The sequence below is a fragment of the Ciconia boyciana genome, chromosome 1, assembly GCF_034638445.1.
Source record: "Ciconia boyciana chromosome 1, ASM3463844v1, whole genome shotgun sequence".
Classification (NCBI taxonomy): Eukaryota; Metazoa; Chordata; class Aves; order Ciconiiformes; family Ciconiidae; genus Ciconia; species Ciconia boyciana.
Genome location: NC_132934.1, coordinates 204026485 through 204053730, shown reverse-complemented (window position 1 = coordinate 204053730; position 27246 = coordinate 204026485). Strand labels below are relative to the sequence as shown.

Sequence of the window (27246 nt, the reverse complement as noted above, 5' to 3'; positions counted from 1 at the left end):
AGTTTAAACACCAAGAGAAATCTGAAGCCTCACTCAAAACATCAGCTTTTTTTTCTGATTAGCTTAAGAAGACCACAGATAATGAATAACATGACTACAGCTTACCAAATATCTGGTTAGCTTCATATACCAGTGACAGAAGATGGAGAACAACTCTGGATGCTATTTTAGATAGTAAAATTTGTACTTTGCAGAACTTATTTTAAAATCCTGCTATACAGCATTATCTAATCTCCTTCTGCTCATCTAAAAATATCGTCATTCTAGCATGCAAACCAAATTATATTTGTCTGAGATTCATGAAACAGGAAGCATCAAAAGTGCAAAACATTCAACACAGATCCAACTTCTGATACAGATGAAAAAATCTTACTCCGCAATTTTTGGAAGTTATCTAATCCAAAGGTCACACACAGTTTAGCTGTGCTCTGAGCATAAGAAACCAAGCATTGTGGGAAAGTGGTTCATAATTTAGCATAAGGACCTTTATTCTAGTAGGAACATAGCCTAAAATAACAACATAGACCCAAAGCTGTATTCTTTCTTACCAGAGATAATTATAGGATATCAGGAACAAGAAAAAAAAGAGTTCTTTTGCTGATCAGTGGTAGCACTCAAACTAAGGGATTATTAAATGTAGATGGGAGTATTGATTCTATTTTTTCATTTGTATGAATAACAAACACCTGGTTTTAACACAGCAAACAGGAAAAAATTTTAATTGGCTTAAAACTCAGGCATCTGAAAGTCACTAAAGCTATGATGTTTTTGACATACATGACATCAAGAAGACCCTCACTTTTGGTGATCTTGTCACGCATTATTGCTGCAACTATTGCTTTTTCACTGACCAGATAAAGGTGTTCCCCCTTCCCAAATTGCCACTCTGCCCAGACAGGTATCAGAGTATGTCTCACTTGCTTAACTTCCAGATGTCATCCCAAGAACTTTCATTTTCGTCTAGTAAAAATGAACCTTTTTTCTCTCACTACACATCTGTGCTCTCTCTGCTCATCCTGTGACCTAGCAGTCATTTCTGACTCATTCTGTTTCCTTGTATTTGCATTCCAAATAAATCCCATTGCTGCTTCTTGTATAACGTTTCTATGCATTAACTCTTTTGTCAGGTTAATTCTGTGCCTTTATTACTATAACAACTTTTTATCTCCTTTATACATGTACTATCAACTCCAGGACATACAACAATCAGACCGTATTCCTTGCACACTGGTTTGATGACGCTAGCTCTTTCTAATCCCTTAGCAAATTTCCTTTGTTGTATCAGCAGCATTTGTATCATTTTTGTCCAGTTATATTATGTTTCCCTGTGTAAAGACAGGGTGAGAATTATTGTCTGCTTTCTCAAGTGCCTCCTTAAGGTTTGCTTCTCATTTCTCTGGGAAAAAAGATTAAAAAAAAGAAAAAGAAAAAAGCCCACACAACACCAAATTGTATTCGTTACATTTCTTAACACCATTGCAACAACTCCTCTGTCTTACTTAAGTCCCATGTTACCTTTTTATTTTCTCCCCTGCTCCCCTGTTCTTTTCTCCCCAATAATATTCCCTGTTGTCTTGTTTTCCCTTTACAATGCTTGGTCCAGTTAAAGCTGTTTCTATGCCCCAGGAACTTGTGCAAAGACTTAGTAGTGTGTAGCTACTCTGAGGTGCCTGCTACCTCTCTCAGGGCAGCACGAGGTTATGAAGTAGCCATCCTAACTCTAATCTAAACCTTGTTGTTGAGAATTAATTGCATGTATGTCCTGTGATGGCACCAGACAAGCTCCAGTCAACACGAAACTTGAATGGAGGTATAATGCTTCAGAAAGGGAGGGATGGGAGGAGGGGGGAAGAAGCACCATATAGACAGTGAAAAATGCATCAGTCTTTACAGGAGAGACAAGTAAGTAGGTAAAAGATGCAATCAGCTTTCACGACTTTGCTTTTTTCCTTATATGCCTTTTAGCTGTGCTGCTTAGCAGTGTGTTTGTGGAGGTTTATACACTCTGACAAATTCTGGTTGCTACCTTAAGAGCATTTATTCCTCACAGAAACTCATTTCACATCTCATCAGTTACAGCAATGAGATGGGAAACTGATTTCTTGTTTCTCTGAGGTATGTGCATGCTGGGTGGATGGCACAGCCGCAGCCCGAGCTGAATTGAGTCCTGTCCTGAGTTCTCCCACACCTCCTCTGGGCTGGGTTGAGAGCCCCCCTCTCTTTAAGGAGCAGCTCCAGGCATTTCCAAAGAAATGCACTGCAATGGAAAACACGTTTTCATTTCAGCTCCCCTTTAGCAAGTTAGACAGCAGTAGATGTGAGCGTTTGATTAAGGTGTGCTGCATCCATTTCCATGAATTGCTTTGTCTTTCCCTTGCATGGAGCCCTGCGACATAACTCAGTACCATTTATGGTAGACTGTGCCTGAAAGACATTTTGAGACACTGCCAGCACTTGGCCTGTTTGGTTTGCAGGGTTCATGACACTGTGTGGTAAGTCATGAGTATTTGTCCATGAGCTCTGGTCTCAAGCAAATCCAGAAGCCGTGGAAAACCACAGAGCATCATAAGACTCCTGCAAAAAAACTCCATCCATAAAACTATCTGTTTACTCAAGTTATGAATTCTTTTACTTCTGGAAACTGCTGAGTATTTTGGTAAAGTTATGGCAAACTTCCAGGTTATAAAAAAGACCCAAGATCTCATTATTAGCATTTCCCAGGGCAATAAAGAAAAAGATACCCCTCACCGTGGCATTCTCATTTTCCCTGCTGTTGCATTATTTCTTACAACTGGACATGATAGGAAAGAGCTGTAGAGTCTGTTCAGGGAACTGGAGCAGCACTCACAGCTTGGGAAAATTAAAGGCTACACGTGATAGCTATTAGTCCTGTGATACTAAGAGGGAGCGCTCGGTGATGAGTACAGTGTGAGGCTTTGAATAGGAACTAAGGGAAAACTAAAAAACATTAAGAGCATAAGGAGAAGATAACCTTGAAATCTCTCTGGACTAGAAGCCTCTCTCTCAACAAACGCTCTGGGCATTAGTGTCCCCACAGCTGCCTGCATGCAGCTACTCCGGCACTGCAAGGCACTGGCTACAAAGCCAAAAAGGAGCCTATCACTTCTGGAAATTTGCCTGCCTGTCTTTCTCACCCAGAAATACTGGGTAGCTCAGAAACGCCAGACAACTTTTAAGTTATTTCCAGTCGCATTTTTACTGTTGAGGACAAGCATATCCACGTACAGGACAAGTAGCTCTGGTGGGTCCAGGAGCTCAGTAGATGAAGCTTCAGGATAGCGGTTAGGCAAAATCAGCCTGGCAAGAGAAGTGGTCTGGGGTCTGCAGGATTCAGTTTCAGCAGCTACAAACACCTTTGTTGTTCCACCACCTTATACTTCCTCTGGTGGTTTTTGCAAGTAAATCAAAGTAATTGAGAGTTGTGTTTGAATCTCACCTATATTCTCCTGCAGCAGAAGGCAGAGATTTTTAACCAAATTAACAGCACTGGGGATTTCATAAAGTGTGAAGCTCTGTCCTTCGTTATGCAACTAAAGGCTTTTTGGTTAAGGTTAGTGGGTTCCAAATTGGCTTCAAAAAGAGTAAACCAGCTCCATGGTTCTAAAACTAGCATATCGAGAGGCCCCTCCTCAGTGCTTTCACTGCCAGGCATTTAAATAAAATTAGAGTTAAGTGTCGAAGGAGAATAAAATATAAAACTGATTAGCTGTGCATGGCTAATAATAATAATAAAGTGGAAAATATTTTGGACTAAAATTAATGGACACATCTTTAGTATGTCATATGTGAATTTATCTGCACGACTTCCACTCATGTTAATGGGAGCCACTTGGCTAAATTTCTGCTCAGTGAGCTGTTAATTCATCCCTAAGGGATTAACTTTAAATTTAAATTTACAAAAGCCATTTAATGTTAAAGCTGAAATGCTGTCTTGAATTCATATGGTTTTCAGAGAACAAAGGACTAGTGAAATAAATTAGCAGTGATTTATTAGTGTGAATATTGAATTTCCTGAATTTAGTGATTAATTTGCAGTGGACATCTGTCGTGACATCCTGGTTCTGCCCAATACCTGGTTAGTGTGATATTCCAGTGTTCCAGCACCAGATGCTCCCAAACACCTGATAAAAAATAAGTGCTTGATAACATGTTTATAATCAGTTGGGTTTTTTTCCCTAGGTACTGTCAATAGTTGGCATAAGTTCTGATACAGATGTGACCCAGGATTCTTTAGTTTATATTTTACTTCTAATTCTCTCAGAATCCCTCTGAATTATGCATCACTCATATTTAAGTGTTGAAATTCCATATAGATTTACTGTGCAAAAAAATAAAATTCCTTTTTATAATTTTAAATTAGTTCCCTTTCAACCTCTCTCAGACTCTACTTGTTCTTTTCTTAAGGAAAAGATTATTTAGGAAGACCTAATTTTCTTTTAGGTACTATTCACTATTTTCTATCTTTCACTGTGGCCTCTCTTATTCTCAGTTTTTTCTAAATGAAATGATCCAAAACTTCTGAGCCGCTTTCCTTACAAATGTTTTTGATGTGTATCTTCTCCTGTATCTCTCTTGATGTATATTTTTTGCTTCTGTATATCTTTTTTACTCCTGTCTGTATCCTTCTAAGCACCAATGGTGAAAACCCAGGGTACGTACCCCACCAATTTATCCAGGCCATACTAAGTATTTGCTGTGTTACTACCTGTTCACCTCTTTTCCTGCAGAAGACTGTCACTTGTTTTTTTCCTCATCATGACTGCACTAAACAACTGTTTTCCTGAAGCTCTTCACAGTGATTCATTACTTGACCTTTAGTCCAACTTCCACCCCTTGTTTCTCCCTCCTCCCCTCATGCACCCAGTGTTATATGAATAGTCGAAACTGCTCATTCTAATACTTGCTGCTTTTCTAAACTGTATTTATAAATAGTTACGTAGACCTTCTGAAATCTCTCGCAGCCTTCTCTGCTGTTAAAGTACATTATCTCCTGTGCTAGCTGTCATTTTTGTCACCTCTCTGTTCACCTCCCTCCAGATTGATCATATATGAAATAACACTTAATCCGCATGCTGGGGGCACCTACAGATAGCCACTTCCTATGTAGAAAATTGCTCATCTCTTCCACCTGTTTGCTCTTTATCTCTTAACCATCTTCTAATCCACGTCTGATCTTGTCTGGTCGACTATTCGCTCTCTGAAGGAGGTGCCAGGTCTTTTACCTGGTAAAATTACCAAAAATGGTAAATTTTTGTGCACTCTTGTGGTGCTGTATAAATATTTATTCATACATAAGGCATTCTGAGTTCATTTTATCAGCTCATAGTCATCTAGGTGTTTTATACCTATTAATTTTTTTCCAATTAACTCTTCTACCACTGAGATAAGGCTTTCCGCTCTGTGATTACCAGGGTCATCCCCTGCATCTTGCTTAAAATTAGATAAAATATTAACTGTTCTCTAGTCCTAGCTGATGTGGAGTATGCCGTATTCTGCAGTTAATTGTGAGAAAAATCTCCTACCTTGGAAAAGAGTAAACCCACTGCTCACAGCGAGGCAAAGGTCTGACCTTCAACAGCCTTCTCTATGGCAGCCCTAGGGTCTCCCGAGCTCATGCCTGTATGGTACGACCCCACACCACATCCAGATTTAAAGTCCATAAAGTTCATTTTCACTTGAGACTTAAGCCAAGTGGCAAATAAGGCTCTTATAAGAGATACGTGTCAGAAATTGTCAGTATGGCATGCAGCTACCTACTTTCAGACAAGTGAAAGGATAATACCAAGTAACTTTCTTAGATATGTTCACTTTAGTGAACATTGTTCATGTCTGGTTCTGAAAATACTGATTTAGGGGCAAGAATATAAAATGCTCTTTCTTTATTTTTTTCCCCTCTAAGTGTTTTCTGAATGGATTAAAAAGAAATATGATGGACTTTGTTCTTATGCAAAAATTTTGCCATCCTAAAAGATTGCTGAGTGCAAAAAAAGCTAAGGCCAAAAGATTCAGCTTCTTCCTACAGGTATAAATCTGGAAGGGAAGAGAGTTTACAAGTGACTTAATTGTCATTTCCAAGCATGGTCATAATTTTAAAAGATATAGCACAAAACAAGAGGAAGTGCAGTCAAATTCCTCAAGAAACATATGTCTCTGTGTTACTAAAAAGAATATTTCCAGTGGTTGTATCAGTCCTTCGCTGGGAAAAATCAGTCCAACGTAAGCCTCATTCTTGCAACAAAGTTCACTAGGATGTTGCGGTAACATCCACACAGAGAGGTGGCAAAAGCTCTCTCCAACTTCTTCTAAATTAGCTTACCCATAAATACCTGTTAACACCCCTTTCTAACACATATAGAACCTCCTTCCACTCTGCTCATTCACCACTTCCAAATGTAAATCGCTGGGCGATTGTTTGTATCCACTGTATATCCCAAAGGCAGAAGTTCATCAAGAAAATAGTAGAAGTTCTAAAAAAAGAGAAGCTGCAGTACCCTGAAGCTGTGCTGCTATGTACATATTGTAATGTGACGTTAAAGACATTACTATTAAACTTATTTAAAATCAGGCCTTCTTGCAGGTTGACGTCGTGGGTGTATGTCTCTCTATGGCTTACTGCAGTGGAATGTGTGAATGCTGCTCCGTGAGGTACCAAGCTTGTATCTAGCATGGACAGCAAGAGCAATGCCGTTATCGAAGTCTAGGCTCCACTCTCAGGCTACCTGAACCTGTCTGGAAGCCTAAGCAGATCCTTCACCTCAGGAAGAGTGGTGACCACAGGGGGCATTCACTTACACGCTCTGGTCTCTCTTAAATGACAGCATCTTTGCCTATGACACTTGCCTATGACACTGCCTATGACACTGTGGTCAGTGATTTTTGCCCATTGATTTTTACACTGCAGATCCAACATGATAATCAATATAAGCATGATAACATAACATGATAATGATAATGTAACATGATATAGCATGATCAATATAACATGATAATCAATGTAAGCAGCACACATAGCTCTGAGAAAAGCCTTCAGAATCCATGTAAGCAATAAATACCCAAAAGAAGCACCAAAGACAAGAAAAAGAGTGAAAATACCTCATGATATTTTTTCACTGTTTTCCCTGACATGCAGGTGCAGGATTTCCAGTTCGAAGTCCCGCAGCCACAGTTTCCTCCACAGCGTTGGACAAGGAGGCAGCGGGGGAAGAAAACTACATTTGTCAGCTTCAGTTCCTCCCTTAAATTGACGGAGTAGTTTCTCGGAGTGCAGCTGTAACGTTTCACATCATCATTCAACCTGTCCAGGTCAACTGCAATGCAAAAGAGGTTTCATTAGTAAGTCTTGAGTGGGACACTTCTCTGGTTTATACCACTCCCCAGGCAGCCAATAACACAAAGTGATGTGACACTGGTTGGAAAATATGTGAAGTATAGCAGTGATTTCTGAACAGATCAACATAAACCCACCAATTTTAAATCATTACAGGTGGCCACCCAGCTCTCATCCTGCTCCCACTGACTCCCACAGCAGAACTCACACTGACTATAAAGGTGAAGGGAAGGCTTGAAGTAAAATATTGGCCTGAAAGCTGAAGACTGGTTATTTTACTTGCTCTGTCACTGATCTGCTGGATCCTTGGGTAAGAGATTCCACCTCCACTACCGTCTTCCTCCCCCTGCTTATACCTGGCTTACTTACATAATGAGATCTTGTTTTTTTATTATGGGCCCAATTCCTTTGGCCTAAGTGCAGGTATACAAAAGGCAAACACTTTAAAAAAGGCTCTTCCTGTGGTCAGAAAAGAAACATCTTTGGAGAGTGATTCATCCCTTCCTCAAAAGGGCATTTAGGACAGGTGACATGACTTGCTTTCTCAAGTTGCCTGTCTGTATTGTTTATGCATAGAGCCTAGATAACTGATGGAGAAATCAATCTAGGCAATATTAATTTCAGCTGGTAAATGCTACTATAATAGGCATACAAATAAATACAATTAAAACTAATGAGCTTCATGGAATGCCAGTAGCTGGTTGATGTTTAAATGCCTGGTATCTCTGTGAGATGTGTCATGTAAACAAGTAGTTAAAGCCAACCATAAAAATAACTTATAGACTATCAACTGTGAATTTAAGTGCTGTTTATAGCTTTAGCTTGTAAAGCTGAAACAAAACAAAAAAACCCCTTCCATAAATACATTTTCCACAATTGTAACACAGATAAAAGTAACAAATTTAATGAGTTTTATTTCTACACGTCTTCTGATTTCTTTTTCCCTCCTTTTCTACTTTCTTCTTTTCCTTAGGATTCTCTCCACCAACTAAGTGTTCAGAAGCTCAATAATTCATTCAGGATTGGAAGACATGTGAACTTGTATTGAGAAGTGAGGTCCTCTGGATTGAAACTGAGAACCAGAAAGAAAATTAAAATGCATTTTGAACTCATTGAGCTTAAAAGCTGAAGAATTCATCTTCTCTTGATTCAAATCTTCAAATTTCAGAAAAAAAGGGTAAACTGGAAACCAGACACACCGTGTCTCACTGACAAACCATTAATTATATGAACACTCTTTTTTAAAAGACAAGTAAATTACACTCAAAATATAAATTAAGCTGAACAAAGAAAAATAACAGAAAATGACTGAAGGGTACAGCAGACAAAAAATAATCCCTTCCTACCCCAAACAATATTTTCTAACAGATACATCAACAGGAAAACAGGAACGGCTCAGATGAGAACTGAGAAAATGGTCTAGTGTTTGTGAACATATTAGATTTTCATAGGCATGTTTAATAGCTCAATGCCACCTCTGGTCCTGAGTGCACCTATGCTTGTGCTTTACTATGAACATGTGAAAACCTCCAACAAAGACAGGAGCACTACAACGCTTCATACCTTCTGTGACTCAGCCCTTGTCTACATCATGAAGTAAATTGTGGAAAAAGCTGTGATTTGTAAATATCATGCCCCTTTACATTCTGGCCTGGAGATATTCACAAGGCAGATATGCAAGAGGCAAGGGTACGTAAATGTCATGAGTGCTATTATAGAAAATCATAGCAGCTTCACTTTTCTGGCAAGGTGTTATCTCAGTCAAAAAGAATTTAGCAGATAAATTGCAATTTTATAGCAATTGTGATACATCTCGCCATGAAATCTCAGTGGTTCTCTCCAGAGAGCTAGCATCTATCCAAACCAGGTATAGATCATCCTCCTGATATAAGCACGAAATCAATGGGGCTGCTGGTATACTCATGCACTGGGAGAAAAATACACTCCGAACGTCCACAGCCAGGACTTAGAAGTCCAGTGAATATTGATTTCTTTGTTTTAACAGATGATATTTTGTTCTTTGCTGTCACTCTCCAAAGCCACCCCTTCTCATTGCAGGCTCTCAGGCTAATTCTTCTCGCAGGGAAGTGTTTCCCACTCCTCCAAACATTCTGATCAGGACCTTTGCTATCAGCTTTGCTTACCGATAAAGTAAAGAGGTATCTGGCTACTATTCATTTCAGGCAATTGACATGAAGGAAAAATAAAACAAAGGAGGAAGAGGGCAGAGAATATTCTGCCTTCATGAATAATGAGATTTCTTGATGGGAAAGCCTGGATCATCCACACTCTGGCACGGCAGCAATGCAGGGGAATGGATACTGATATGAGCAGGCTGCTATCAGGACAGGGTGGCCATGGACTCGGACTTCATTTGCTGATGGTGCATCTCTAGACAGAATTAGAATAAAATGCTCAAAGGCTTAATTCAGCCTGTGATTGCAATGCCTCCTGCTGAGGTAGCACAACAAACAAGGCTTCCAGCAACAAACTGGTCATTAAAGAGGGCCCAGACCCAGGTCACATGAACTGACATCTATGTCCCGAAGAAGATGTCCAGGGGACTGAACAAAATTTGCTCTATCACAGATGAAATTTCCCCTCGGGCTCAACAGTCCTCCTTACTGCATTGAGCTGCTACTTATTATCGCTGCTGTGTTATCAACACAGAAATGAGTCTTTGTAACGAGACTGGCAGAGAGGGAAAGCACCAGTGTTTAAAGGACCAGGGTCGGGGGGGGGCTTTCCTGCAGAGAGCATATTATATCCATCACAGTGTTACACATTAGCTTCAGTACTTAAGCTGCTCAATTTAAATGGTTAGGGGTGACCTGGCAAAGAGGGAAGGCTTTGCTCACTAGCCTTCAAAAGCCTAGTTTTGATGACTTTCAGAAGTCTTTGCAGGGTCTCAGCTTACGCTGTAGCTGAGTCAGCTGAGTAGCTGAGTCAGCTTACGCTGTAGTGGAGAGCTGTTGACTTGCTCAAAGCATAGGAGGGAAGAACCAGATAATTAGGATAATTTTTTCCCTATGCAGTATGAAGGAAACAGCTATTTTCAATGAGGGCTCAAAACTTTTTCTGGATGCATTTTTCAGGAATTCTGAAACCAACCAGTAGCAAAATACATTTAGTGATGATGATGAACTATTTTTGAAAAACATATGGGAAATTTTCCAATGGAAAATTGCATGAATTTTCCTCGGTTTCATACTCAAGGCATTCTGATCCTAACTTATTAGCAGTTTTCGGAACCCCAAATCCGAGAGTTATCAGTTATGTTGTGAATTCTCTGCACTTTGGCATCTCTCAGGTATCAGAGTCCAGGTTGAAATGGACAAATACAATAGCAGAAAGGTCTTATTTTAGTGATGCTGAAGTCATGAAAATAAATAACTACAAGCAGGGAAGGAAAGACTAAATAAAGGGCTTAAGAGATACACAAGTCATCCTCCATAAAAATTCATCTGGAGGTAAACACCTATGCTCTTTTTCACTCTATTCTACAAAAATCCAGCACTTGGAGGGATAAAGTGAGTGTGCAATGTCTTCCGTGAACAGCATATACTGTACTCTTGTAGTATCACACTGACACCCAAGAACAGCTCCCATTGCCTAATTAGCTTTAGACCATGGTTTGCAGCCCCGTAACAAAAGAACACATTTTGCTCTGAACAACTCTCTCTGCTGAAAGCTTCAATATGCATTTTTCTCTGTCTTGGGATTGTTTTACTGTCTGGAGCCAGTCCATTTCCTCATCCATATAACAATGAGATTTTACAGTACAGTCAGTTTCATGCATCACTTCACTGCTGTGACTAAAATGTAACCGAGCCTTGGTGTGATTGGTGTGAAATCCTGCTGCTTTACTTATCAAGGACTGAAACCACTGGAGTCTTTAATTTAAAACTAGAACTAAAAGGTTCTGTAGACTGGATGCAAATAATTTCAAAGTATTATTACAGAATGTCTGCATCAGAGAATCAATTTAAAGGCAAGGCAGACAAAAAGATGCACTGGAGCAGTAAGCTGGATACTTGGGGTACAGTATTTGCCCCTTCCTCCCCCTTAAATCCTACGCTTAAATCCATCCTCATTTCATATAGCACTACGGCATGTGCTTACCTTGAAACATGGAACTTAATCAGAAGTAAGCAGTGAAGTCAGGGACTGCAGCTAATACCATGTCTTATTCAGAAGGGACAGCCTTAAAGAATGGAGAGGAGAGAAAACCTGTACTGATCACTGTCACTGATTAACTTTAAAAAGCCAGGCAGTCTGTTAGGGTTTCTTTTAAAACTTTTTCTGTTCCAAATTCATACATGGCCCTAACATTGTCATATCTGAACATTTTACACTTTTTTCATGCATCAGCCACAGACCAGAGCTGAGGTATAAGAGATGGTAGCCACCTTGCCACAGTATTCTGATACCACATGTACCACTTATACGTACAAGTTACTCCTGGGGAGATTCCGATTGGACACAAGAGGAAAATTTTTCACAATGAGAACAATCAGGCATTGGAGTAATCTCCCCAGGGAAGTAGTGGATTCCCCAACATTGGACGCTTGTAAGATTCAGCTGGACAGGGTGCCGGGACATCTTGTCTAGACTGTGCTTTTGCCAAGAAAGGTTGGACCAGATGATCCTTGAGGTCCCTTCCAACCTGGTATGTTATGATTCTATGACTCTATGATTCTATGATTGATTCTATGATTCTATGTCAAGGCCATCTACAAGGAAGGTAAGAAGGATTCAGGCAGGTGCAGACCAGTCAGCCTAACCTCAGCCCATGGTAAAATTAAGGGGTAAATCCTCCTGGAAGCAATGTCCAGGCACATGAAAGACAAGAGGGTGACTGGGAACAGCCAGAATAGATTTACCAGGGGCAAATTGTGATAGACTGACCTGAGAGTCTGCTATGAGACAACTGTCTTGCTGGATGAGGTGAAAGCAGTAGAGGCATCTGCTGATTTTTGACAGTGATCCATAGCATCCTTGCAGCCAAGCTGCTGAGATATAATGGGACAGGTGGACTACAAATTCGGTAGATAAGCAGAAGGTCCATGAGGCTTGAGCAAAATGGTCAACAATTCCAAGTACAACCGGTGGCTGGTTACTAGCAGTGTTCCTCAGGGGTCAGGTTCTCAGGTCCTATTGACCTCTGGGGTCAATACTGCTGAAGATCTTCACTAATGATATGAACAATAGAATGATGTGAACCCTCAGCAAGTTTGTCAGTGACATCACGTTAGGGAAATTTGTCCACGTGCTGCAGGGCTGCCTTTCAGAAGGACCTCGGCAGGCTGGAGAAATGTGCTGGCAAGAACCTCATGAGGTTCAGTGATGACAAATGGAAATTCCTGTGTCTGAAATGGAATAACCCTATGCCTCAGTCCAAACTGGGGACACACTGGCTAAGCAGAAGCTTTGCAGAAAAAGCCTTGGCATCCTGGTAGACAACAGGTTGAACATGAGTCAGCTGTTTGCCTTGCAGTGACAGAGGCTGCACACTGAGCTGCATTAGGAAGAATGTGGAAGCAGGTTGAGGGAGATGAATACTCCCCTTTGTTCAGCTCTTGTGAACCTGCATCTGGAGTACTGTGTCCAGTTTTGAGCCCCCTTCAGCTGAAAAGAAGGATGAACAAACTAGGAATTCAGTGAAGGGTGACCATGATGGTTAAGGTGCTGGTCCAAAACAGCCAAAGAGAGGCTGAAGGAACCAGATCTGTTTAGTCTGAAAAGAAGACTAAAGGGGGTTCTAATAATCATCTCCAGCTATCTAAAAGGCACTACAGGAAGGATGAAGCCAGTCTCTTCTTGGATGTGCATAGCAAAAATACAAGGGGCAAAAATCACAAGTTGCAGCAAAGGACATTTCAGTGAGCTCTAAAGAAAAACTAATCACTGTGAGGGTGGTCAAACACTGGGACAAGTTATCCAAAAGCTTGTGGAATCACCCTAGTTGGAAATATTCAAAACTTAACTAGAGAAGGCCCTAAGTAACCTGATTTAACTTCGAGGTTGGTCCTGCACTGAGCAGAGGTTTGGATGAGATGACCCACAGAGTGCCCTTGTAACCAAAATTATTCTATTAATCTATGATTGATACTAAACTGCCACAATGCCTATATGTCTGCTGTCCTTCCTGAAAGGTTATTGACATCACTATCCATATGGACAGATAAGGTTTAAAAGTCTGATTTTGGTCTGTTATGAAGGCAATGTGGATGGGTGGAACCAGATTTCAGCATGACACTCAGCACCAGACTATGTTGATGACAGGCCACATTAAGAATCACCTGTATGTAGACAGACTATAAGGCTTAGGTCCCCAAAGATGCTAAAACACCTAACTCTCACTGAAGGGACTTGCCTACAATTATACAGGGAACAGGTGCAGAGACTTCCCAGCCACTGACCATCCTCCCCTGGATGTCAAGCAGAAATCTACATCTCCTTGGGCTTCCTACTGAAGGCATGCAAACCAGTGCAATTCTGCTAAAATTTCTAGCTCTTGTGCTCTTTTTGGCAGGTAAAGACATGTACTTATGAAAAGGGCCTGCGCTTGTTAGCTTGCCCCTGTTCATATTTTGTGCATCAGCAAGGAATGGAACCGCAGTGTAGCTGGAGTATTGTGTGTCAAGTGGGGATCCAGAGCTCAGTTCTAGTTTGACTCTCATCCCTTTTCATGTGTGGCTTACAGTTGATAACAAAGGTTGTGCTGCTGTTTTAATTTTGACTCTTAGCTTTATAAAATTCCTCCTACAGAGCATGGAATTTCTCAGAGACTTATGAATGTATTGAACCCTTTATTCCCAGCATTCATGCTCCACCAGCATAAAGGCGTGTGCCAGGGTTGCATCAGGTAGAGCAGAAGTACTGTACAAGCAAAGCCATTGAGAGCAGTGCTGCAGCTGACTGAAGCTATGGTGCGGTTGAACTTGAGTTGGAAAATGCAGTCCCATACATATGATAAACAGTCACATCTTTCACTGGTTCACCTAAATGCACTGACATTGATGAAATTATTCTTCTCCATACTAAATGTTGACCAAACCCTGTGGCTTCTGGTCTTCAACACATACGGCTGACAGTAATCTCTGTTCCACTGCACATACTTAATGATACCACAATAAGCACTTTGTTAAATATACCTGAAAAGTTTGGGATCTGTCCAAGTCTTTCTCGTGGGAGCTAGGGACAAGACAATGTGATTTGGATTTACTACAGAATCACAATGCCAAGACAAACCTCCTCAATACAGCAACTATTATTTTAGAGGAATGAGAGATCAGAATTTCAGTGGGATTATAACTGTCCACATGAAACAAGGTTAACAATATATGGGCCTATTATAGACTGGCAAACCAATTATCAGCTGTGGTATGGGTCAAGTAGGAAAAGCAGGCCAAACCACCAGTGTCATAAATGGTCATAGCTTCGTTGAAATCAATGGAATTGAACAGCTTATTCCAGTGATAAATAATACGCTGCAACTTTCACTAGCATTTTAAAAAACGGTTTAATAAGAAAAGGTTTCACTGCAGTGACCAACAATAATGTCACGTAAAGCATGAGGGAAAATCTCATTTGTCACAGAGGGAGAAGAGTACAGATGTAGATCTGAATTAGATCGTGAAATGAATGAATGTGTGTAGCTTGCATGCAACAGACAACTTGGTTCCCAACTGAAGAAGGGTGGAAGAAATATCCTGGTTTTTAAGCACAGGGAATACTTTAAATTAGCAGCTATTTGAGAAGGTATTCCATCTACTTGGAATATTCACATTTGCCATGAATGAGCAGACATTCAGCATTTGTGATGGTGCATTCCCTGTCTGGTGCACTGAAACTTGCTGGCAGCCTTCCCAGAACTTTTCAAGGAAGAGTACATGGACATTTGCAGTAATTTATTGGCCACTGTTTGCAAACCCCTGAGAAATTACATTCCTGAGTTAAAATTTTAACTTCTTGCTAGACCCTTGTAAATAGTGACAATTAAAAACTATTGTTAAAAGACATGGCAAAACTTGCCTGATCTTGAGAACCTGTTCGGCAACGGAGAGCAGAAACATTCCATGAAGACTTGAGGTCTCATCTTACTAATCCCCTTCTAGAGAGCAGCAATTGCTATGCCAGCAATTGTTTATTTGTTTAACTTCTAAAGCTGTCATTGGAGACAGATATTATTGCAAGAATGTCCCACCTGATTAATTTCTTCTGATAGCCAAAGGCTTCTTGCATATTATTTCCCAAAAAGAAAATGAGCTCAGAGGCGTGTGTAGTCTTGTTAATTACCAGAATGTATCTATCCACATGTGTTCCTGTTCCTTAGGTTTATTTGTGAAAAAAAACCTTCCTCTTTAAAGATGACCCCTTTCTCTAGGTACCATCCCCTAGACATTTGGATCTATTTCTATGATGAGAAACAGTGAACTTCTTTTTCTTTCTCCTTTCCTTCTTCATTTGTACACAAGCCATTTCACAGGCAGAGGTCTTTTCTTTTTGAAATTATAAAACCTTTTTCAATGGGGGGTAAAACTTCAGAGTGAACAACAAAAGATAAATGCAAACAAGCATGTGGGAAAAGTTAAATGATGTTTAATTGATGGTTGGAACTGTTTACAACAGTATCTCTGAGGAGCTCTTCTAATATTATCAAGCAGATACATTGATGTTTTCAAAAATTTAGACTGTAAGATGAAGAGGTTTCCTTCAAACATGTCTGAATGCTCCTTATGACTCTCTAAAAGAATAGAGACCTATTTGTCTAGAAGTTCAACATATTTGTAGAGTATGGCTGTTTTCCTTTTCATATCTACCTGTGTTCTTGCTAAGAACAGTATTAAATAATCCAGTAGCCAGTGATATCCTTTTAGAGATGCTTTATATTTGTAATAGCCAAATTACTATGACACTGAGGTCAGCTACAACATATTACAGCAATGCAAAAGGAATTATTTTAAGGGATATACTTTATTTGGTATGACCTGCTTTTTTCCTAAGAGTCTAGGATGAGCTTTAGGCTGAATATTCATACTTTCAGAATTTCTAAAATGCAGCAATGGCTAACAAACCTTTTTGAGCATATTTACAACTTCTGCAAATGTTATTTAAAACATCTACTTGTCATATTTTCATGTAGGAGGTGTACCCTGTAGTTTATAGATTATATAAAGCCTCTCATTTAAAGAATTTGAAAATGCGAATGTGTATCTTCCCCTTTCTTTTCTGTCCTTTTCTTCCAGTCTGGGTTTCATTGCGATTCTACAGTTGACTTCTACTAGAACAGTTAACAGCAAACCTCACTGAACATACATTGAATTAAATTTAAAACTTCATGTGGTTATTAGCAAGACACACCTCATACCAATATCTCACTTCAATAGTGTAAATAGAAAGAAATGCATTTAACTCAATAGAGTTGCATCAGTGTTGTAGAGGTGTGAGATCAGGTTTTGTAGATGGAATGGAGTTATCATACATATAGATTTAATCAACACACTCTTCATCTTTAAGGTTCTTGCAGGAGGTATCTAGGGAGGGATCAATTTTATAACTGTGTATAAATACATGATGGGAGGGAGTAAAGAAGATGGAGCCAGGATGTGTGAAAGGACAAGATGTATTGGACACAAATTGTAACACAAGAAAACTTAATTACATGTTTAAAAAAACCTTTTTTTTGGGGGGAGAGGGCTGTGTTCCAAAGGTGGTCAGACACAGGTTGGTTGCCCAGAGAGGTTGTGGAGTCTCCATCCTTGGAGATATTCAAAACTTGACTGGACATGGTACCAAGCAACCTGCTGTTGGTGACCCTACCTTGAGCAGAGGGGGTGGACTAGACAATCTCCTGATGCACCTTCCCACTTCATCTATTTTGTGATTCTGTGAGTTTCAGCTATGCTAAAATACTGTACTTATTACCTTGACCCTGATCCTTATCTTTGTGGATTATTGATTGACAAATTAAGAAAGTATACCATTTAAATGTCATTTATCACATATCCTTGTTATCAGAATTGGTATTCAGCAACACCACCTCTTAAGCTCAATTTTGTGGCACAATTTGGTATGGGCAGAGAGTTGGACAGGAGCGAAATCATTAGTGATTCATTTATACCATTTATATGACATGTTCTGAAAATGCTGTGAAAGATAGGCAGAGATTACATCAAATTGTTCTAATCTGCCTGAGGGCTGTTCTAACTAAGGATAAAGAATAAAATCCAAGCTGGAAGCAGAAACAGATAGGTATCTGAAATAAATGATGATATAATCTATTGCTCTCTTTGCTGCAAGGTTATCCCAGTGCCTATAAACATTCCTCAGAGATCCACAGTGTCTGTGTTTAAAAGCCACCAAGAATTTCTAATGTTAATGACTTGTTAAAGCTATTCCCTACTCCTGACATCATCCAAGAACAAGCCTTTAATCTTGTCAAAAGTTTATGACTAAATAAAAATTCTTAACTGAATTTTTTTAAAGATTTGATTGTGGTGAGGTGCTTTTGTCCAGAGGGCTGCTAACAGTCAGGGAATTTGGCCTTTAGTTTGAAGACAAAAGAAAAACTGTTATAAAACTTTTTTTGCTTATTCCTGTAACTAAAACAGCAACAAAAAAATCCTGTTAAAATAAATCAAGTGTTAAAATAATAACTGGAAAACTCTTTATGTCTTTTACAATGTTTTGTTATGCAAGAAGCTGAATTACATTTATACTAAATGGAGAAACCTTTATGCATCTGAATTTTCTGAGCACTACCAGATCAGATTGATACCTGTAGCCTACATGATCAGCATCAATAAAGCAGTAAATGCTATTTTATATGTACGTGGTCATTTAAACATATGGGGTACTAGGCCAAACATGATCTGATAACCAAATGAAATCTGGAGAGCAGAACAAGTAAAGGATCCAGGTTTTTAATCAGCTTCTATTAAAATCAAAACAGACCCTTTATTTCTTTTGTATACATGTCTATCAGTGTCAAATCCAGCCTGGGAATAAGGGGCACACAGCTCATCTTTCACAGACCTCTAAATGAGATCACACTGATCTCAGAAGTGATGCAGCGCCCGTCAGGTGACGTTTTTCACAAAACATGGGCTGTTGTGGTTGCCTGAAATATCCAACGTGCCAAAATGGAACAAAGTAAAGGGGTTCAGTTTTCACCAGATGGGTGCTTAGGGCTTTATCGCAGATTCCTTTGAAGTGTTGAGCCCAAAACCAGACAGACAACATGTCTTGGGAACTGTAGGCTAAGTTGGCTGGGTATCTACTAATATATTGTATGTGCCTGACATCATTCTGCACAAAGGTCAACAGCCATGGAACAGCCCACATCCCCATCGTAAACCTCTTACCCTCCAAGACAGGGTGGCCACAGGCAAACTGCCCACCAGGAATGGCAGCTGGCCTCTGCCAGCTCCTGGTTTTGCCCAGCAATGACCTCTGAGAATGACACTTGGCCTGGGCCAAAACTAAGCAGAGACGAGGCTGACAATTTAGCAACATGATGATTGGATTTCAGGGCCTGGGAACACTCCTTGACACTATTTTTCCTAATCAGATGCAGCCTATATATCCTTTTTCAGAGCAAAGCACATTAAAGCCTCATAATTTGATAGCAAGTAAGTTACAAACATAGAATTAAAATCCTCTCTCCCTGCTTAGCACACGCTTAACATAGGGGGGATTGGAATTGACATGCAAATAAATTGTAGATTGCACAGAATCAGAACTGTGACTTGGGCATTACACTTATAAAGAAGAATGCAAATTAATACATATCTTGGAAATGGAAGACAATATTAAGAACTCATATAAAATGTTTCACTCCAGATCTTCTGTGAAAACTACAGCAATTGTCATCTTGGAGAACCCTAACAGACCTCCTAGATCTGCGCTTGCACATAAAGGGCAATTTCACCAGGCCCTTCAGTGCATGGTTACCCTAGAGAACGACTGTCTCTTCTAAACAGTGTTTCTTTATCATTATGGGTTTGTACTGCTAGCTTAACATCCCTTTGCTTTACCATTTGGTGGATGATTTGAACTAACAGGAAGAAACAAGAAACATAACCCAGAAATGTGTGCTTTTCTCAATTACAGACAAAGATGTTAAACCATAATAATGTTCCCCACCAACATAATGAAAAACAGTGAGATGTTCACATCCTAAAAAACCAGCTGCACATACAGGTGTCTGCACCAGATGCTTCCCTAAGCACAATGTGATAAAAGTGATTATTCCTCACTCAACAGAGAACAATCCCTAAGCAGGGTATTTAAAGGAGGATGATAGTGCAGGTAATTAGGAGCCCCATGCTTTACACACAAAGCAATGTTTAAGAGGGTGAAGCTGAGAACCATCTGTCCTTTACACATGGGCCTATGTTTTTCTTTGTGAATTCATCATAACAACGGGCAGTTTTCAGTCTGATTTCTCAGGTGAGATCCTACTCAGTGAGAAAATGATTAAGGATTAAATGACTTATCCCTTGTTTTAACAGGTGGTAGCTTGCCCTGTGGCTCCAACAGGAACATGGGCACCAGAATCTAATACCTTACCAATGGACATATCTGTGAGGAGTGAAAGAACAGCATGGTCTTGCCCCAAAGTATGTATATAGTGTCTTTTCCTACCTTTGGACTTCCTGTCGTGGTAGCTCCTGCCTCGATAATGGTGGCCACTGTCTGTGTACAAATTCTCGAGATCTTCTTGCCAGGAGTCCGGGTTAAAGTGTTTGAGCAGATCCTCCACCGTGTCAAATGCAGCAATGGTCTGATCCAGTGCTTCTGCTGTGAGCGTAGGGTCAGTCACTGATGGAGAGGGATAGGATACCCCCTAAGAGTGACATACATCTCAGTGTACTTGGAATAAATTACAGCACCACTTAAAACAATTGAAAACAATTACTGAGAAATTTGATTCATTATTGACTGAAACAGCTACTTTGGGCCATCTTTTGAAGTCCTTAGCTGGGTCAGGCTTTGTTATGCCTGTGTTTTCTTTTGCAAGAGGAAGACACATCAAGGAATTCCCAAGCAAATCCCAGAGGAGATGCAGGGAGCAGAAGCACTGCCACTGCTGGACTGTCAGCATGCACACCCACTCCTCAAAGAGGATAACAGTTTGCACATATACAAAGATGTAATGGAAATGTCTTCTGAAACCACTGTAATGGCCATGACCACAGAACGGAGGTGCCTTGTGGGGCGGGGATGGTGCCTTCACAGCTCTGCCAGCTCTGTTGGTAAATCCATCATATGCAGATCAGAAACCACAGCAGGGAAAGACAAAGGCAACAAGTCCACTAGATTGTCTTTCTTTCCCTGGTCAATTTGGACAACAAATTTGGCTTGGCTAAAGACTTGAAAAGATGGCCCTTTATTCCCAATAATTAAATGTGTTATGAAATACCGACGAATGACAATTATACCACCCTTTTACCAAAAATACAAGTTACTAAGCAAACGAGAAAAAACCATGATATTTGGATCTCAGCAATGTAACGATGAATATTGGGATTACCAACATAGTTATATCCTCACAATTATATCATAATGCCAAATGGAATATTATTGCCAACCAGGAAGGGCTAATTCTCTGAGCGTATTTAGTTCCCACTGAACTTGTGGCACAACTTGACTTTGACGGAAAGATTGCAGCAATTTCATTTTTACTGGAGAGGACTTTAAAAATTTTAAATAATAGTTACTTAGGATCACAATATTCACTACCCTCATATCACTTTTTCCCCTTTCCAACCACAAAGCCTCATAGTATGTGTAAAATATGTGCAAGAAAAACTATTAATGCAGATCTGTTACTTTCTGCAATCAAAAGAACTGATTTTGTCCAACAAGAAGCATAATATAGCACAAGAGCTCTGTTTGGATTTTGGTGTTAAAAGTTAAAACACTAGGGGAAAACCCCTGGCAACCCTCTTCCCTCATGAAAACCCAGCTTTGAAGTAATGTAGCGGAAATATGCCATTTAAAATTAATGGCTCCCCAAAATAATTTTTTGCCTCATCTCCCAAGTAAATGCATATGTTAAACTATTAATCTTTGTGATTAACTTCACTCAGTTGGGTAGTAAGGGAAAGGCCAACTCATTTGAGTAAAGTTACTCACTTGTTTGCAGGATTGTGTCCTTCAATGCTTAGTAAAATAGTTTTAAAGAATGTATGTCTTTTAAAATAAAACTTTTGCCTGTAACTGTAAGTTATATCACAAAATTAACAACCCTTTATATTTTACTGCATATGTTTGCTGAAAGTATGGACAGTCCAAATTATCAAAAACAAGAAAGAGAAGAAATAGAAAACATTACAACAGTGTGGTCAAGAAAGCGTAGCTGCTCTTCACTGCTTATCACCAACAGCACAAGAAGTTTCAGAGAGCCCACTTGTGACTGCAATGCCTCTACAATGCAGTGCTAAATAAGACATAGTGCAGATGGCTGTAAAAAATTCATGACCCACTAAAAGGGAAAGCATACCTCAAAGCATCTCTCCTGACTTCTAAGTGGCTTGGAATAGAGACCGTCAGAGAGATGGGAGCCCCAGGAGATGAAAAGCTCACACCAGCAAAGTGAACACAGCATTGTTACCTAAAACAATGCTGCAGGAAAGACCATGCTGTAGGCAGGTATCGTGCAGTGTGCTAACGCAGTTATTGAGGTTACAAAAGAAAAATGCACCCAAATGCTACTTGCTTATTGAGGAGAGCTCAGTGGAGCTCATGGCTTGTCTGTGACTGCAGCCCAACAGGGAACTGTCAGTCCCCAGCTACCTTTCAAAAGTGAGGGAGATGGTGGAAGGATGCTGAAGAAACAGCAGCATTAAAAACAGGCCATAGGTGTGTGGCTTAGAAGATGCGAGAGTCTTTTTCACGTGTTCAACTGCGCATTTCATTACAGAACTGCAGGTCAGACTGAATTTGCAGGGCATTTCAAACTCATACAGGCAGCAGGGATTCCCCATTTTCTTTTCATATAAAAGCTCCTACTCAAGAGATTTGTGCAAACTCGTTCACACACAGAAGAAAGCTTAACTTTTTCTAAGTGACAGCCAAGTCAAGAGGAATTATTTCAACAGCTCAGATAACCTACTGGCAGTGACATCATGTGACAGGCCCAAAAGCAACTTCAAAGCTGCCAACCCAACTGCCTCTCTTTTGTCCTGCCAAGAACAAGGCGCTAGCTTTAGAAGAGCTTGTGCTCATCATAATCTGGCGTCTGAGATCACATCCACAGAGAGGGCAAGAGGAAGAGTGAAATGCAAGAAGCAGTGAAGAGCAAGGATTTTCCACATTATGCACCTCTTCTACGTTTCTTAAAAGCAATGAATGCATTTTTAATTTCATGGAACACAAAGGTATGTTTCTTGTCAGTGCTTTTACCCTTAATTTCTATTCCCCCCATTCTTTTATATTTTCTATCTGCATTGTGAAGCTGACAGGCAGTTCAATGTGCATCACAGGTGTTTGTTGGTCATAATATTACTTCACAAATAATGGAATTTTGTTTCCTTTTTTTTCTGGGTTTGTGATGCTGGTTTAAGGGCAGAAGTATTGGTTTTACCTTTCTGAGAAAAAAAAAAAAACCAACCAAGAAATACAGTTCTGTAATAAGACATCAGACAAGGAAGAATAAATTTGCTCACCCCCAATTTTTCATTCGGAGAGCTGTAATGTACCCAGATCCTAAAATGAGTCTTTGGGTTGCCTGTGGGTTTGAGGGACGAAACTTGGATCTGCCATGCTAACTGAGCATCAGCAGAACAGTATGTCATCTTGTCAGCAACTGACAGGTCTGAGTTTGTCCTTCTGCCCCTCAGGACCACAGCAGAATCCCTGAACCTTTCTCTCCTGAAGAAAACAGATGTCCTCAGACTTTTTCCTTGGTGCCTTTGGGAAAAATTACTCAACCTCTCTACCTTATTTTCCCTGAGGATAAGAAAGGGCTAGTGGGTACAGTGCACGCCCAGTGGAAGAAGGTATGCTTTATTAGATAGGGGATGGCATAGGAAAACCAATGAAACTGGGGTTCTGCTTCTGGTTTAGCTGTAGGTTTACATGTGACCTTGGGCATCAGCTTGCTACCTGTAATATTTGTGCTGAACTTCCCTACCTGTAACACATTAACAACAACTTTTCAGAAACAAACAGATGTGAAAGATAAATAAACTTTTTTTCAATATGAAAAGAAAACTGGATTATACTCTGGCGTATTGTGCGCCTTACGATGTTAAGGAGGAGAACTAACATGGCGTTTACTATATATTTGATCTCATTTTCATAGTTACCTAATGAGGGAGCCCTAGGCTTACATTTTCAAACATCAGCCTACCATATTTTTAAACAAAATATTCTATCATCACACAGATTTTTTTTCCAGGCCCATATTAGAATGAAAAATGAGTTTATGTCTTTCAGTAAAATAGTGTTTTAGCATCTCGTGCTTGGCACATCCAGTAGATCTCAGCCCTGCTAACATTACTACTCAGGACTTTCAGCACAATTAGGTCAAGGCTATCAATGCATCATATCATGAAGGGCAAGTGTCATTTGCAAACTCAAGGGTAAACACAAGTGAGATTGGCTTAACCTCTTCTAATTTTGGCAATACAGAATTTTCTCTCTACTCGCTGCCTGGCTTGGACACTAATCAGTAGAATTTACCCATATTTTATTTACTGCTCCTCCACTGGCAACTTCTGGCAGCTACTGTAACAAAGGTGCAATCACTAAACCCTCTTCCATGAATGCTCCAAGCATTGGTCTCAAGACTGCTTTGAGCGCTTATCCTCGTCTAATGTGCTTTAAGAGGAGTTTATAAGAGCTGTGACGTGTGCTGACCAGCCAGCAGAGCACACAGAAGAGGAATGCCTGTATTACGAATGCTGATGCTACATTGCCATTCCCCAGAATTTAACTTTACTTGGGAAATGAAAGAGGGGACAGATTCTTGTCCAATGACACAAATCAAATGTAATAAAGAGAAAAATAAAATTTTATACTGGATTACTTGTTTTCTTTTTTTATTTTTTTAAAGTCACATTTCACTGCTGAATATGGATACTTCGGATATAATATTTGATTACAAGCACTTAAAAAAATCTCAGTATTGACAATGAAAAGCTAGATCCATTTTCCTGCCAGCCTGTTTTAAGTATCGTCTTCTATTTAGGTCAAGACATTTTACAATTGAAAATTGTAAGGAGTTTATCCTGTACTTTCATCTTGGCAAGATGAGTCTGAAAACAAGAAAAGTTTCCCAATGGCTATCTCATGTGGTTACAACAGCTGATGGCATATCCTGAATCTTTTCTCCTTAAAAACACACTAGTTGATTCCAGTATGAGTTGGATAAACACTTCTTGCATCCTCTGCCAAAGGTGAATACATCATTCCTCTGTGCAGCTGCCATTTTAGTGAGTTTGATCCAAGTCATCCTATCAATCCATCCATGGGCAAAATAGTAACAAATTACTTACTGAGACAGAGCTTGTGACTGACTCCCAGTTGGTTTCTGAGGCTGCATGCTGGAAATCATCCTAAGGGGAAAAACCCACAGGAAAAGTCACCATTAAGGCAATGTCCTAAATTAACTGCAGAACCTAAAAAAAAGTCTCAGCATTCAACATCTGTCACCTTTTTCAACCCTCTTTAATGCGAGAGGCCCTTGTCGTGTGTCATTCCTATATAATGCTACTTGCATTCAGGTTCCTCCCTTTTCATTGTTTATAAACTAGCTCTTTGTAAGCTTGCTGGGGCAAGGATAGGTATTATTAGTATTTGTAATACGCTATACGCTGCTTTGCATAGCAGGACCTAATGTGGTCAAGGCCATTATATTTATCTTCCAACATAAATATTAAACACCACCTCTGTATGTCTACAATCAGAGTGTTAATGCTGTTCCCCAAACTGATCCATTCTGGAAAGAGTGTGGACATGCTAATACATTGGTATTACTTAGCCAAGGTGAAAAGCAGGGTAATCTAATCCATTTGAAATGTAGTCCTAACATGACTGTACTGCTTTTGGTGCTGTGCTGAACAGGACTTGCTCATCTGTGCAGAGCGCTGAATGGCACTATGTACTTTATATCAAAAAACAGTCACAGTACATTCACACTAGAAGTATCATCACACAAAACACCTGGATATTTATGATTAATTTGAGCACAGGGATGGGATTCATCTCATCTACCTTTGGACATCTACAAAGCAAACATCTAATCTAGTTGCTCTTGTTTCCATTTATAGTCAACTAAAACTAGCATTTTTAGGGTGCAGATCACCTGATCTATTTTAAAAGCTTAATTTGGGATGACATGGCATCCTAAAAATGCTTTTGTCTCTCCATTGTCTATAAAGGGAGCCTGGGAGGACTAGCTTAGATACAGATGTCAAAATCGTAGATATTGACATGTGGTCACCTGAATCCCAATCCCCTTGTCTGATGAGTGATGGGCAATCATTACTTAAATAATGAAGAAGCCATTTCTTTAATCTTTTGGCAGTTTTACTCATTTCCAACTGGAATAATTAAACCATGAAAAATGGAAAAAAAGGCAGCATTACAGAATGGTTATTAAACACACACATGCAGTGAATAGCTAATGATCAGCATGAATTGGTAGCTAAGGAAAGTGGACTGAAGTGACAGCATACCAAGATTTTAATTTCTAATAACAGAATTTATAATGAAAGGATTTAAAGAAGATGGATCAATGCCTGGGCTCACCATTTTACACTGATTCAGTGTCTGCTACACATTTTTTAAGTTGGCAAATGAAAGAGAAAATGGAAGGGTAGCTGCTCAGCTGATGCTCTCTAGACTCAATGCTGCATTGGACCATACATATATGCATATATTCAATTATTTATTCGTAATGCAAAAGAGAAAATTGATCACATAATCTGCTAAGTCATCAATAAAATTCTCCTTTAGTCAAGAAGGAACAGAGCCACTTTCAGATCCAGACTCGATATACATGGTATTTTAATGTTTTTCATTTACTATAGAAAAATATTCAAACGTCCCAAAAGTCACACGATTGTTTATTTAATACTGTTACTGTTTCTTCTTCCTTAAAATGTTCCTTTCTTTCAAATTTGAGGCAGCAAAACTGTAGTGATTTCTTCAGTACTTAAGATTAGTAGAAGTTAAGAAACCCCATCACACTATTGTGTCACTAAGTGACCACTGAAACTGCAGGGCTATTAAAACATTAATAATTAAGTGGTCATTTTCTTCTAGGAATACAGAAGCAAAACATTATTGGTGAAATTTTTAATGTAGATTTTTTCTTATAAACAGTAAAGAGATCTGCAAATGCAATGAGCAGGTCATAAATAATTCAGGAGCAGTGGGCTACCTTGGCCACATTCTCTACACATTTGGTTGCCCAGTTCTTGACAAGCCACGATTTAAAGTACATAAAAATGGATTTGAAAAGCTCATGGATCCTCTGTTAATGGTTGCCAGTTGCAAAACTTGGAAATCATTTCCCCTCTGTCATTAGCTTCCATTTAGCACTTCCAGAAAAAAATGGCATTGAGTTCTGAGGCATTATTTTAAAACAGGAACAATCTGCCTCATTGAATGTATGGAAAAGACCGTAGACAAGGAATAATTTTGTGTTTGAAGTGACGGTCCCCTTGTGTAATCTAATTGTAGACATCAAAACTGTTTCTTTAGTCTATGATTCTTTGAGATGGTTGATGCCAGGGAACCCCTCCAAAACCCTGAGATAGACGTGTACCACCTGCTTCTTGGATCTCAAACCTGATGACTGCACATTTTGACTCTGTGATTATATTTCATCTGCATAAACTATTCACAACTATATGGCTTTGTTCCACCATCACTCAAGG

At 39.6% G+C, this 27246-nt stretch overlaps 1 protein-coding gene across 3 annotated transcripts in view; it reads right to left on the bottom strand.

Moving 5' to 3' along the window:
• The window catches only part of PDGFD (platelet derived growth factor D), a 144386-nt gene that overhangs the window by 6056 nt on the left and 111084 nt on the right, over nucleotides 1–27246 (bottom strand). For 2 of the 3 annotated variants that reach the window (XM_072850634.1, XM_072850632.1), the window contains exons 4-6: nucleotides 24859–24918; nucleotides 20000–20201; nucleotides 7114–7328 (exon numbers count right to left, since the gene is read on the bottom strand). In XM_072850634.1, coding sequence (XP_072706735.1) covers nucleotides 7114–7328; nucleotides 20000–20201; nucleotides 24859–24918 — 477 coding nt within the window. The remainder of the gene's footprint in view (nucleotides 1–7113; nucleotides 7329–19999; nucleotides 20202–24858; nucleotides 24919–27246) is intronic. The other variant, XM_072850633.1, reaches the window with a different exon arrangement.